The 14,789-nt window shown below is 35.5% G+C and overlaps 1 protein-coding gene across 3 annotated transcripts; it reads left to right on the top strand.

Moving 5' to 3' along the window:
• The first annotated feature begins 678 nt into the window (after positions 1-678).
• On the top strand, positions 679-14,484 carry LOC106052167 (uncharacterized). 3 transcript variants are annotated; one of them, XM_013207475.2, is made up of 4 exons: positions 679-829; positions 10,162-10,383; positions 11,602-11,690; positions 12,794-14,484. In XM_013207475.2, exons 2-4 carry the CDS (start codon positions 10,228-10,230, stop codon positions 12,993-12,995), a joined length of 447 nt encoding a protein of 148 aa, XP_013062929.1. In that variant the 5' UTR covers positions 679-829; positions 10,162-10,227; the 3' UTR covers positions 12,996-14,484. The 3 variants fall into 3 exon arrangements, with proteins under 3 accessions (XP_013062929.1, XP_055867569.1, XP_013062930.1); XM_056011594.1 differs by lacking the exon at positions 679-829 and adding an exon at positions 858-939; XM_013207476.2 differs by lacking the exon at positions 679-829 and adding an exon at positions 951-973.
• Positions 14,485-14,789: the final 305 nt, after the last annotated feature.

Raw genomic sequence — 14,789 nt, forward strand, 5'->3', positions numbered from 1 at the left:
GTAAAGGTCATCTGTATCTGTGGCCTTACGGTTAACGAGGGTGTCATGTGGTCAGCACAACGACCAACCGCCTTTACTTTTCCCCAACTAGTGTCAGGTACCCATTAGAGCTGGGACTCAGAGGCGCCCGAAGATCCCGATAATAAAAATCCCAGTCTTCACCAGGATTCGAACCCGGGACCCCCGGTTCGGAAACCAAGCGCTTTACCGCTCAGCTACCAGGCCTCCAAGTAGGCCTACCCTTTAACTTCCACGTGTACAGTAAAGTCAGGTAGAGGCTAATATGGTCTTCTTTTTTAAAAATTAAATTAAATTAATTAGTTCTTCTGACTATTAATATAAAACAATGTAATGGCTAGCTAGTGACTGTTTATAGCGTGATACTCATTTAATAGAACGATTGGTCCCAGTTTAAGGCACTCAGACACCATTCAGCAATCATGACCGTAAAGTAGGGCCTATGCCCTAACTGAATTTGAATACGTATTAACATAGAGGAAGTTGTTATTTTTTTGTGTGCAAGTTTTGCCTTGCCAATTAGGTTTACTTATCAGATGTTTTATCAAACTTTATTAATTAACACTAATATAGATCTATATCTAATATTGACATAATCAAATGTAGGTATTCTTTGAAGACCAATACAGACATAGTATTTAAACCCCCTCCCCTACCATTTCTCCAAAGCGATAACGCCCTTGTTTTTCTCTTTTTAAACACAAATGTGTAGAGAATTCTCTCCATAGTAGTCTAGGGTCTATTTCCAAGAAATCATACAGCGTGGCGGCTGCTGTGTTGAAATACTGTTCAGGACACGGGTATTAACCAGGTAAGTGATGAAAGTGTTCATTTGAACTGAATACAAACACATTTGAATACAAACCGAAACATCAACAACATCATTTTGTAGATCTAGAAGTCAACTAAGGCTCACATGGAGTAGGGATTCTAAGTCAACTAAGGCTCACATGGTGTAGGGATTCTAAGTCAACTAAGGCTCACATGGTGTAGGGATTCTAAGTCAACTAAGGCTGACATGGTGTAGGGATTCTAAGTCAACTAAGGCTCACATGGTGTAGGGTTTCTAAGTCAACTAAGGCTCATATGGTGTAGGGATTCTAAGTCAACTAAGGCTCAAATGGTGTAGGGATTCTAAGTCAACTAAGGCTCATATGGTGTAGGGATTCTAAGTCAACTAAGGCTCACATGGTGTAGGGATTCTAAGTCAACTAAGGCTCACATGGTGTAGGGATTCTAAGTCAACTAAGGCTCACATGGTGTAGGGATTCTAAGTCAACTAAGGCTCACATGGTGTAGGGATTCTAAGTCAACTAAGGCTCACATGGTGTAGGGATTCTAAGTCAACTAAGGCTGACATGGTGTAGGGATTCTAAGTCAACTAAGGCTCATATGGTGTAGGGATTCTAAGTCAACTAAGGCTCATATGGTGTTGGGATTCTCTAGTTGATTCCTTTTTTTGTTATGCTATAAAGCGCTAACCTAATATTCAACTTAGGAAACCTTCACATTGATTGAAAGAGCACAATGATTAGTGATTACTTTAGCCAACTTCAAAATTATAGAGAAAAAAAAAAGAATTGCTCTATTCATCCATTGCTTGTTTGTTCACTCTTCATCGAAACATTAGGGTTACCACATGTCCGGCAAATAGAGAACAAGTCCTCCTTTGTGCCCTCGTTCGGTAGGAATTGGCCTAAATAGTGACTATGTCCGGCTTTTGTTCTATTGTTTACAGCAATGACATACTATTCTGGAATCAATTTATGCTCAAAGATACACACAAGTAAATTATAGTTGTTATTTGTTTTTTTTGGACAGCCACCTTATTGAATGGTTAATCATATATTCACGGCTGCTAAAGAGAATCTTATTACTCCTCAAGATATGTGAATAGTTTTTCTTTGCATTATTGTTCATAATGCTAATGTTGAAAGAGCGCTTTCGCTGATAAATAATGATTGATAAGGGCATTGAAAATTTACATTGTTTTGAGAATTTATTACTATTGAGTAGATTTATATAACGGTCTCACGATTCTCTAATGTGATGGTTAATTATTATATGCCTTCGACATTTTGTTTCAGCATTATGTTAATAAAAAAAAAAAGCCCAGGACCACGCAATGATATTTTGGGCCCTAAATATTTTCGAATTTTTCTGCTGTTAATTGGGCCCTAGAAATTCACATTATTGGTGAAGACTCAGCTTTGGTGCCGCCATTTAAGCAATGACACGAAGGATATACTTGGTCGACACGACACCACCTACTACAATTGTTTGTGCTATGACATCAAGTGTGTTACGTGTCTCTATGTAAAGCTTTCGATGTCAGTGACTATTCATTTATCATTATTATTCCGTAACCCGGACTCGTGTTTGAGTCTTTCGAAAATTTGCGACTCTTGTCTCAATCTACTTCTTCCAATCAATTTTCGAAGTGTAGACTAATCTGTTACTTGAAGTCATTTAGCAACTTACTAATCTATTTGAATTCATCTACCATCTTATCTTCTGTTTACTAATCTATTACTTGAAGCCATCTACCATCTTATCTTCTCTTCTGTTTAAAAATCTATTACTTGAAGCCATCTACCATCGTATCTTCTGTTTACTTGAAGTAATCTACCATCTTATCATCTCTGTTTACTAATCTACTTGAAGTCATCTATCATCTTATCTTCTGTTTACTAATCTATTACTTGAAGCCATCTACCATCTTATCTTCAGTTTACTTGAAGCCATCTACCATCTTATCTTCTGTTTATTAATCTACTTGAAGTCATCTATCATCTTATCTTCGGTTTACTTGAAGTCATCTATCATCTTATCTTCTGTTTACTAATCTATTACTTGAAGCCATCTACCATCTTATCTTCTGTTTACTAATCTATTACTTGAAGCCAACTACTATCTTATCTTCTGTTTACTTGAAGCCATCTACCATCTTATCTTATGTTTACTAATTTACTTGAAGTCATCTACCATCTTATCTTCTGTTTACTAATCTACTTGAAGCCATTTACCATCTTATCTTCTGTTTACTAACCTATTACTTGAAGTCATCTACCATCTTATCTTCTGTTTACTAATCTACTTGAAGCCATTTACCATCTTATCTTCTGTTTACTAACCTATTACTTGAAGCCATCTACCATCTTATCTTCTGTTTACTAACCTATTACTTGAAGCCATCTACCATCTTATCTTCTGTTTACTAATCTATTACTTGAAGTTACCTGAAGCCATCTACCACCTTATCTTTTGTTTTCCCTTTCTTCTACACAATGCACTATTTGAAATTTTTACGTGAACTGACCAATGAAACTTTTTTTTTCTTGCTTTAATAACTTTAACTAGAAGTCAAAAGCGTCGATTTTTTTCTTTTAAAAACCTCTTCTGTAAAATTACATGGTTCCTTTGCGCCCTATCACATTAACTATAGCATCACACAGGGGTCATTTTTTTTCTGGCATATATTTATATTACAAAGTGAAATAACAAATCAATGTAAGCTCATTAGCATGAATAAACCAAATACAAAAACGTTTATAAGAAATGAATAAGCGGAATAATATAAAAACATAAAATGAAATAAATATAATCATTATATAAACACTCGACCAGATCGATTATGTGTAGGCTAATCTTATTTCTGTCTCAATGGTTACGATCACTACTGCTCTGTGACACCATGTAGATATTTGATGTACATTTAAGTAAGCCTCTCTTGTTCTAAAATAGAGTTATACATGTGTCATTTGTTTTGTGCAGATGATAAATATTCATTCAATTTACCTTTGTTATACATAATATCAGGTGACCGAGCCTCGCTCGGATGAATAATTTGTTAAGGAAGAATATATACCCGAAGTCATTTTGGGAATATTGTTGTAATTACGAAAATGAACGATCGGGTAAAGACTATCAATCCGAAGAGTTGCTTTTTCGTTCAGTCAGTTCTCAATGAAGGCCTAATTGTACATGGCGATTAGAATAGAAAGCCCCCCCCCCCCACCCAACAGTAGGCCTATAGAAAACCACAGCTCACGTCTTAACGTTTTACATTGCTTCTAGGCTTGGAAGAAAGTCTTTGCAGTGTAACTTCTAAAATGGTTACTTTCTGACATTTAATATTGCAATTAATATATTCATTATGGCTCTGAGACATGGACACTTTACAGAAAATAACTAAGACTTCTTGAGTGCTTTCACCAAAGATGCTTGCGCTCCATCATGGACATACGGTGGCAAGACCGCACTACAAACAGCGATGTCCTTGCCAACGCCGGTATGGACAGTAAAGAGGGACTTCTTATGGTCCGACAGTTGCACTGGGTAGGGCAGGTATCCCTTATGGGAGACGAACGTATGCCCAAGGCAGTCTTTTTTTTTTGGTGAGCTAAAAGGTGGTCGACGTAACAGAGGCGCCCCACGGAAACGCTTCAAAGACCAGCTGAGGCGTCAACTTTCCTTGGCTGACATAGAAGAGAGCACCTGGTTGTATGCGGCCTCCGAACGAGAAAGCTGGAGGTCACTCACGAAGGCCGCGTGATACACATTTTAGACCAAAAGAAAATCTGCTGCCGAGGACAAACGCAGACGGCAAAAGAAAATCTAAATCGACCACCTGCGGACAATGGTTATGCTTGCCCTGGATGTGACAAAATATGTAAGTCAGAGCTGGGGCTGCGCAGCCACGGGAAATATTGCATTCCTCGGACTCGAAGACAATGCAAAATCTCTACGTTATAGTGTAAAACGTGCACCTAGTAAAAAGGAAAATCGCGCATTTTTTCCTTTGAGACTTTAAAACATCCCCGTTAGTATTCTAAAGAAGCTTTATTGTGAGGAATCTCTGTTACTCCGACAACCTTTCAGCTTATTAAAAAAAAAAGATTGCCAAAAATATGTTCGCGGTCTTTGGTGAAGTCGTTCAAGAAGTATTAGTTGCTTTCTATAAGGTACTCATGTCTCAGATCCACACAGAAGGGTTGAGAGAATCACTGGTTCACACTGATTTTTGTAGACAGGCGGAGCGATTTATTTCGCCACACTCTCGCTTGGAGGCGTCCAAAAGCACGACTATCCCTGATCACATATCAACCTCTCTTTAAAGCAATGCGTCATTTGATACTATGCTTCCCAGATAATGTGAAGTTATCTACCACTTTAAGGGATGTCTATGCGCGGTGATCTTTGAGCTGAGTAAGATTTATTGGGTGGCTTCTGGAACACGACTTCCGTTTTACCGAGGTTTATAGGTTAACCAAAAAAAGCAGCAGCGTGATGAAAATTCGTTGACCGCGAGCTGGATATCATCAGGGCCAGCCTTAGGGCTATGCTGCCGCAGTGGACACCGAAGGTTCAAATGCCCCGCGCTAATTCTAGGTGTAAATTATTAAATTAAACCATTATAATTTATAATAGGGTTCCCGTTGTCTCCTTGTTTTCAAGGAGCTCCTGGAAATCTCCTGAAACTCATAAAAATGTCCTTAAAAAGACAAAATTGACATTTTTGGGGTGTCAATCAATATGGTAAACGCCAGTCCTACGCGTGATATAAAAAAAAGGCATCGTCAGTTTTCATTTAATAAAAATGTAATGCAAATACGAATTTATTTTCTAATACAAAATCTTTATTTTCACTTATTATCCTTATCCCCACCCTTACTGGTCCGAGCGCAATCCATTTCACATAGGGCCCCGTAAATGTTACGGCCGGCCCTATTTCTGCAAGTAAGGCATAGATAAGCTGTGTTATGACCATTTACTATGTTTTGGTATGGGACAGTAGACTTCGAAGCTTAAACACATTGCAATAATTCACCAGCAAAATAACCAAGTAAAAGCTACCTACAGGTGTACGCAATGAAAGTGTAAACAGTTTATAAAGCCTACATACATACATAAAGATATTCAATTTTATTATTTTTCTTCCATAGTTTCCTAATGGATCAATGTACAATAAGATGGTGCGCAAATGTTTATTTACGCCAATTGAATCATTAAAACCTTTTCTTGTTTGCGAAGAAATGTCTTAGTGTACTGCTGTGAGCCTAGTGACGTAAGCGGTGTCAAGTTTTTTTCCCATTGACGTCATATAGAAAATTTCATTCATAAAACATTCTAGCCAAAATTATTTTTTCGATAATGAGCTATTTTCAAACCGATATAACGGTCGACTTCGAGTTTTCCCGATGTGGCCAATGAGTTGAGAATTTTTTTCTCACTAATATGCACATACCTTGAAATTTTAAAGAAAATCGTTAGAGCCGTTTTCGAAATAAAATTTATATATATATATATATATATATATATATATATATATATATACATACAAGAATTGCTCGCTTAAGAGTATAGGATTATGTAGCATTACCGTAAAGACATGCAATAACGAAGAATGGCAGGGGTTGTCTCGCCTTTGTTGGTGTGTTATACCCTAAGACTGAATGTGTGTTACTGTCAACTATGCTGCTTGATTAGTGATCGTTCCCTAGGAAATATTTAGAAAGTAGAATAAATAAAAAATTGGTCACATTGACATTGAGAGGATCTGCATCAAGGACGTTTAAAGAATCATCACTGTTATTAGATGTACACAATTTACGATCAACATGAACAAATAAATAAGTTAAAACTGGAGGAGCTACATTACTTCAACTTTACGATGTAACAACTTTTCATTTCACTCCTTCGCAAAGATTATCCTTCAGGTGGCACACATTTCATAGCAGATTTGATCTCCAAGTATTATTGAGGGTTAAAAGGATTCTTTTAAAAAAGACTTTACCAGTAGCCACATATTCAAAACTGAGTTCTTGGACTTGTTTGGGAACGCAGTAGTTGTTAATTAGTAAAGGAAAGCATAGTCCCATTTCTGTCCATCACGACATAACAAAAGCTCACCACATCAGCATCAGTTTCCTGTGTCGTAATCTTCATTGACGATATAGCCAAGTAAACAGAATCAAAGAGTCATTTCTGGGTTTTCATTTAAACCAAGAATGTCTTAAAAAAATACATAGATCTCTTAGTCAACTGGAGAAGATTGAGGTTACATAATGGTTTAAAGAATATTGAAAAAAGAAGTTTTAAGCGTAGAAAAATTTGAGGATGCAGAGGTAACTCGATATTGTAATGTTGATCTACTGATTCATAGGAGTGTTGATCTACTGATACATTGGAGTGTTGATCTACTAATACATTGGAGTGTTGATCTACTGATTCATTGGAGTGTTGATCTATTGATTCATTGGAGTGTTGATTTACTGATTCATTGGAGTGTTGATCTACTGATTCATTGGAGTGTTGATCTACTGATTCATTGGAGTGTTGATCTACTGATTCATTGGAGTGTTGATCTACTGATTCATTGGAGTGTTGATCTACTGATTCATTGGAGTGTTGATCTACTGATTCATTGGAGTGTTGATCTACTGATTCATTGGAGTGTTGATCTACTGATTCATTGGAGTGTTGATCTACTGATTCATTGGAGTGTTGATCTATTGATTCATTGGAGTGTTGATCTACTGATTCATTGGAGTGTTGATCTACTGATTCATTGGAGTGTTGATCTACTGATACATTGGAGTGTTGATCTACTGATTCATTGGAGTGTTGATCTATTGATTCATTGGAGTGTTGATCTACTGATTCATTGGAGTGTTGATCTACTGATTCATTGGATTGTTAATCTACTGATTCATTGGAATTGGATTGTTAATCTACTGATTCATTGGAGTGCACAGAGAAAGGAGAAACGAAAGGAAAAGTTAAGATTCAGAACAAGATGAAAATGCACTTATTTTACCGAATCATCTATGTCGTCGTTTTTCTGTTAGATTGGTTGAATGTATATAAAAAAGGGAACATCTCAATATTTCCCAGTTTCATTGCAACAGCAAACAACAAAGAGTTATATAATTCCACTTTGCTTCGAGTCTTAGTTTACCCAGATGATATTGCAATCTTTGAAAGAAACTTTTGATAAAGTCACGCTAAGACTGTTCAGTTCAATACTTCACTTTTATTTTTTTAAATCATACACATCTACATTACGTTTTCCCAACATTGCTACTACAAAGAATGCTATTTCTCACTCAAGTCTGATTCAAAAGTAAATTTGTGTAATAGGAAAGTGCCTAATAAAATATGTGACGTGTTTTTTAAATCTGAAACATTCGATAGTCTTTCATCATATAAGATGTCATAGAAACATTGAATCACATGTCAATATTAAGGAGTTGCTATTGAATTGGGTTTCATGACACTGTTACCTGTAAAAGGTTGCACCTGAATTGGGATGCCTTTTTATCAACGGGATGAATTGATTCGGTTTTTGACACACAAGCTCATCTCATATTTGAGCCGGGCCTGACACCTTACTACGCCATAACCTCGGTCTAGGTTTCTAAATCTTTTCAATATAGGATAAAACAAAACAACAACTAATAGCATCTAATGAATATAAAAAAAAACTATGAAAGAATTAAAAATTAGAATTCTTGCTTTCCTGTTTAACGCTCAAATATTCTACTTTGAAAATAAATCAGCCTTGCGTTATTTAACGATTGGCTGCATTGTCGTGTGGTTTCGATGCCTCCTTCGTCGTTCTTCAAGAGGTTTGAGCTAAGATTCAAATCTGAAGGCACGTTAGAATCATGCCAAAACAAAACAATTCACATTTTTCTCATACACAGGATTTTATTTGTCTAAGTGAATGCATACCCAATTATTATTTTCACGAAATTTCTATACGCCAACAATCTTATCTGAAACCGTTTCCACTGCGCTATGTCACGGGTCGATGGAGCGACAATTTCTAAAAGGCGCGTTCTTAACACAAGCTTGAAAATGTTCTGCACAAACGCACACATCTCTATTTGACCTATTTCTGAAGATATCGTGGGCGACATCGTGTCAAAGTAAGGAGGTAGAAACACATGCTTTAAGGGTGGGATAACTTTTTTGCATGCTGTGTTGCTGATATTGAAATACAATTCATTGAGGACAAAAATAAAATGAGAAGTCCTCTACAAACTAAGTTGACTATTTATACATTTTTGGAGCCTGACAAAGGGTTACCTCGTCACAAATACTTTGTTCACGAAATAAATAAACAAGAAATAAATAAATAAGCTAGAAATAAATAAGAAATACAAAAGCAAGAAATAAATAAGAAATAAATAGATAAGAAATAAACGAAAAGTAAAAAAACAATTCGTAGATTGAAAAGAAATAATGAGCGAGAAATCAACAAGAAATAAGCAAGGGATACATTTATAAGAAATAGACTAGAAAAAAAAAAAGATAAATAAACAAGAAATAGACTGCAATAAAATTAGCAAGACATAAATAAAACAAGAAATAAACTAGCAAGAATTGAATAAGAAAATAAAAATAAACATTATTTGCCTATGTATGACACATGTCTACTTAAGTCTTACTTGGCTATGTATAACACATTCCTACTTAAGTCTTACTTGGCTATGTATGAAACATGCCTACTTAAGTCTTACTTGGCTATGTATGAAACATGCCTACTTAAGTCTTACTTGGCTATGTATGAAACATTCCTACTTAAGTCTTACTTGGCTATGTATGAAACATGCCTACTTAAGTCTTACTTGGCTATGTATGAAACATTCCTACTTAAGTCTTACTTGGCTATGTATGAAACATGCCTACTTAAGTCTTACTTGGCTATGTATGACACATTCCTACTTAAGTCTTACTTGGCTATGTATGACACATGCCTACTTAAGTCTTACTTGGCTATGTATGAAACATGCCTACTTAAGTCTTACTTGGCTATGTATGAAACATGCCTACTTAAGTCTTACTTGGCTATGTATGAAACATGCCTACTTAAGTCTTACTTGGCTATGTATGACACATTCCTGCTTAAGTCTTTTTTGGCTATGTAACTTAAGTAAAAGAATTAAAGTTCCCCTTTAAGACCTTGCGATCTTCACCAAGATTCAAACCCAGAACCCCAGGTTAGGAAGCCAAGCTCTTAACTATTCAGTCATCGCGCCACTATAGGCTAATTTAAGAATGTAGAAATTCCCCGAAAGTGTAACCTATGTTATTTAAAAGTTTTAAATGCCATGGCTCATATTTGTATTACTACAGACCCAGAGTTTAGACGGCCAGAATTTAAAAAAAAAATCATTTAAAAAAAAGTTCTGCACGCTGAAGATGGCAAAGAAAACAACAGCTAGAAAAGCTACCAAAAAAGACTGGGAAAGGTTATTCAAATCAGCTGACAAAGACGGTAATGGCACTCTGGACATGGACGAACTCAGAGAACTGTTTAAAAGGGGCGGAAGTCACACACCGGAGTCACAACTTCAGGTAGGAAAGTTTTAATTTAAAATGGCTACTAAGATTCGTCAAGAAAAAATAAGTAATTGTTTCAAAGCTGTCATTGTAAATCCTACCTCCTCTCGTTGAGTTGCCTATAATCCCACTTCTGACACCAATTGTAATAACTGAAGGAAGGCAACTCAACGAGACATAGACGTTTATTTACACGGAGACATGACAAACACAAAGGTGCATCTGCCTTGAGTACAGCATCTCCATTTTGACTCTCTCCTTGGGCGGAAATCGTTCTCTTCTAATGTCAACATCCGACTTGTTTAGTCACAGATAGTGCGCACCTTCTTTCTGCACTATCTTGGATGGCGGTGCGCATGGCAAAGTCATAACAATATTATAAAACCTTTAATAATTTAATGCGTTCCATAGTGGCATTCACGAGGTCCTTTAGGTAGCTCTACCTGCCTAGTTGAGTACCGGACTACCGGGCATTGGCCGAAATGCCCATATAGTCAGTCCGCCCCTGCACAATAGTCAAACTAGATTTATGTGTGGGAAATTGGGTGAGGAAGTATAACCTAGTTTTTAAAATAATCTATTTTCTTAACCATTATTCTATTACAAAGCTTATATCAACTCACTCTGTCTGTCTGGTAAAAAGTTTGTACACGTTATTTCTCCAATACCCAATCTCGGATCATGCTGAAATTTTGCACAATTATTTCTTCTATATGACAACACTAGAATCAATAAAAAAATTAACCAATTAGTTAATTAACTATTGGTAATTAATTATTTTGTTTGATATCTCGAACAAGGAAAAGAAATTGTACTTTACTGAACTAGTCACCTTTATAGCTTGACCGCTCTAAATTGAAACAAACAATAGGCCTATATAACTATACAATTTTCTCTAGTCATAAGTACCCCACTAGCACGTCGGCCTGAGGAGACGTGTGCCACGAGTTCTAATTCAGGTCGGTCTCTTTTCTTTTTTTATAAATGCTTTTAAAAACCAATTATGGTAAAAATCGACCCAGATATCCTTTTCTTTCTCCCCCCCCCCATTTCCCAACTAGTCTAGATAAGTGATATGCTCATAGCGTAGTGAGAAAGCTAAAAGCATGAAATAGCGCTAAATAAAATCAATTAGTAAAAATATTATGAATCAATTTTAATTGCATGACTGATCCAAAATAATTGATACAACTACACTTCGTATAAGCTTTTGTTTTTCTTATTTCCTTGTAGGAAATATTTAAATTTTTTGATGGACCCGCTGGTGACCTAAAAATTACTCGCAAAGAATTTATGCAAGGGATAGAAAAGATGAACCAGTTGTAAGTTTCAACTATGTTTAAATTGATAGGCCTAGTATGAAGTACATTATTTTACTAGCTACTGTTTTATCATCGTATGCTCAGATTAGATTTCCATTTAAAGATGTTATCCACTGGTTAATTCGGGCCTCATCCTATGACGTCACAGTACAGATCAAAGGAGGGGCAGTGGCTAAGTGGTAAAGCGCTTGGCTTCCGAACTGAATAGTTCCGGGTTCGAATTCTGGTGAAGACTGGTAATATTTATTTCGGAATCTTTGGGGTGCCTCTGAGTATAACCCAGCTCTAATGGGTACCTGACATTAGGTGTGGAAAAGTAAAGGCGGTTAGTCGTTGTGCTGTCTGCTTGACACCCTCGTTACCGAGGAAACTAACAAGGGAAATAACGTTTAGGTGACAGATGTGGTGGTAGACGTTGAATTAGTTCCCTTTATACTTTGTGTAGAAAATTAGGTTGTTTAGTTTGAAAGTAACAATAGAGAGATATGAAACCGTCTCTTTTGATAAGTACTTCGCTGGCACAGTGGTTAGAGTATTGGCTTTAGGAGGCTTGAACCCTCTAGTTCGAATTCAAGTTCTACAACTTTTTAAAAAATAAAATACTTTCACCCAGATAGCCACTTCCTTCCTCCCTTTCCCAACGGGTCCAAACAAGTGATAGGAGAATAGCACATGACTAAAACTACACGTATGAAATGGCGCTAAACAAAAACAATTGGTAAAAATATTTCAAATTCTAGACTATTGTTAGTCTAGATTTTTAATATAGGCTAAGCTACGTTTTTTAAAGTATTTAATTTTTGTTTCTTGTTTTTCTGACTGTGACCTTTTTTCATTTCGACTACCCAACACGCAATCTGTCCTAAGATTACAGGCTATTTTTTAATATAAATTTTACTAAACTTCTAATGCAGAAATTTAAATAGCATAAATGTATATTTTGTCAATATTAAAATAGTAGTGAAGCTTTGTATTTGTTTCTTTTTGATATTTCAAATCATTTGTTCTAGGAAATCTGTCCTGAATAAACGAACACCAAATGAATTATTTGTGGCAAACATTAAATGATTTATTGACTTTGTGTTTTGTTTTTTTTTTAACAGTCAACGCAAAGTTGAAGGTTTATTTAAGAAATTCGATGCGGACAACAGCGGCTACTTGGACAGGAAGGAGATGAAAAATTTGATATTATCAACCGGACATAATTTTACCCCAAAAGAGATTGAAGATATGATTGATCGGGCAGACGCCAACAAAGATGGACAAATTTCATTGGATGAGCTGAGATACGCAGTGTCCCTCTAAAAAAAACAGAAATAGATCGGGTTTTTCTGACAAAGATTTCATTCCAGTGAACAGGGCAACTAGTGTATTTAGTACATATTGGTTGGAAGCTACGATTCACTTTACAATCGATTCTTTACGGATGTTTGGTATAAAGTTGCAGCAATAGATGAAAGAATTAGATGTTCAATTAGATATTTTGTCGTCTTGGAACAAATGAAATACTACTAGTGATTACTATTTAATTAACTTGTAAAATTTCATATCTTTGAGACTTAGACTCATTGTCATTAAAGTTAATTATAGAACAAAAAAGTTGATGTGTGGTCTAAAATTGACAGCTTTGCGGTTAATTAATTATGTTTGATAAAGATAGTTTACGTTTAGAAATAGGCTCTACGAGTCTCATAACTTTGAATCTTGTACTTCCGATCAAATTAATTTCCTTCTCGATATTATTATTATTAGCTGTAATTGTTGGCCGTAAGATTTCGTTTAAGTTCTCGTGACTTAATGAAATATTTGTAAATATTAACAAATTATTTGCATTTATGACGAGACTCTACATTTTTATTGTAGGCCTATGCATTTTATTATGATGGAGTGAACACGTCAAGATTAAATGCTCGTAGAGTATTTTTTATTATTGGCAAGATTCTATAGTGTCAAATCTGTCAAATACAAATAATATACTATTGATTACTTTGCAACAAATAATGATAATTAAAATAGTAATGATAATAATATGTCGTTTGATAACTTAAGATAATTATGAAGATACGTTGATATTGTGAGGGCGTAGATGTTGTAGATGAAATGCTTGATCAATATATTCTTCTACTGCACAGTTTATTGAACACTTGTAAAATTTGATACATTTCGATATTATTGAAGCATGCTTATATCTCCGCTTGCTTTTATGTGGGCTTGTGTCAAGCAATGTTTAATAGGTCATAAAAGTACTTACTCACTGTTTGGGTCAACTTTCAAAGTTTTAGTTTACCTTTACGTATTACGTATCAAGGTATAACAAATAATAAAAAATAATAATGAATTTGTTTCCCTTCAACGAACCTCAATCCTGGAAGCGCCAGAAAATTTAAAATATGTTTGAAGGAAGAATAATCATGAAGTCACGTGATATTTTTTTTTCTCACGCATTTACGCTTCACCACACATTTAAGCCTGCCTTTTTAGAAACGATTAAGACGCTGCAACTACTTATGATTATATATCTATAGATCCTGTGATCTCAAAAAATCAGTTCTACCAGTTAGTACTTTGATTGTTTTTCCCCTGAGATCAAAAACTGTTTTATGACACATTCGAACTGTATTCTGATTATCAATAAATGTATCTATGTAATGTTACTTAGCCGTTATAAATGTTATATATAAGTATATTTTATATTCTTCATTATGGTTTGTTTCTAAGTCTTGCTAGCTTGTAGAGGACCTCATTATTACATAGTAAGCCGGTCTCACTTGGAAATAAAGTTGGCAAGCCTTGATTCGTAACTTTCTCAATCTTATTCTCACACTTTATATCAAAGAATAAATCTAGTTTGTGAGACAAGAACAAATTTGGGACGTTTTTAATAATGAAAATGGTTACGTCATAGCACAAAACTTGTGCAGGACGTCAGAGGGATGCTCGAACCCGAGACCATCGACTGTAAGAAGTGAATAACTCACCGTCAGACTCGATCAATATAGACATTATGTAGAGCTGTAGGATGATATGACCTTTTGGCTTCAAAGTCGCTATCTAAGGATATTTGGATTCTAATGTAACTCTCGGATAGTCACATTATGA

Source organism: Biomphalaria glabrata, chromosome 1, assembly GCF_947242115.1.
Source record: "Biomphalaria glabrata chromosome 1, xgBioGlab47.1, whole genome shotgun sequence".
Lineage (NCBI taxonomy): Eukaryota > Metazoa > Mollusca > Gastropoda > Planorbidae > Biomphalaria > Biomphalaria glabrata.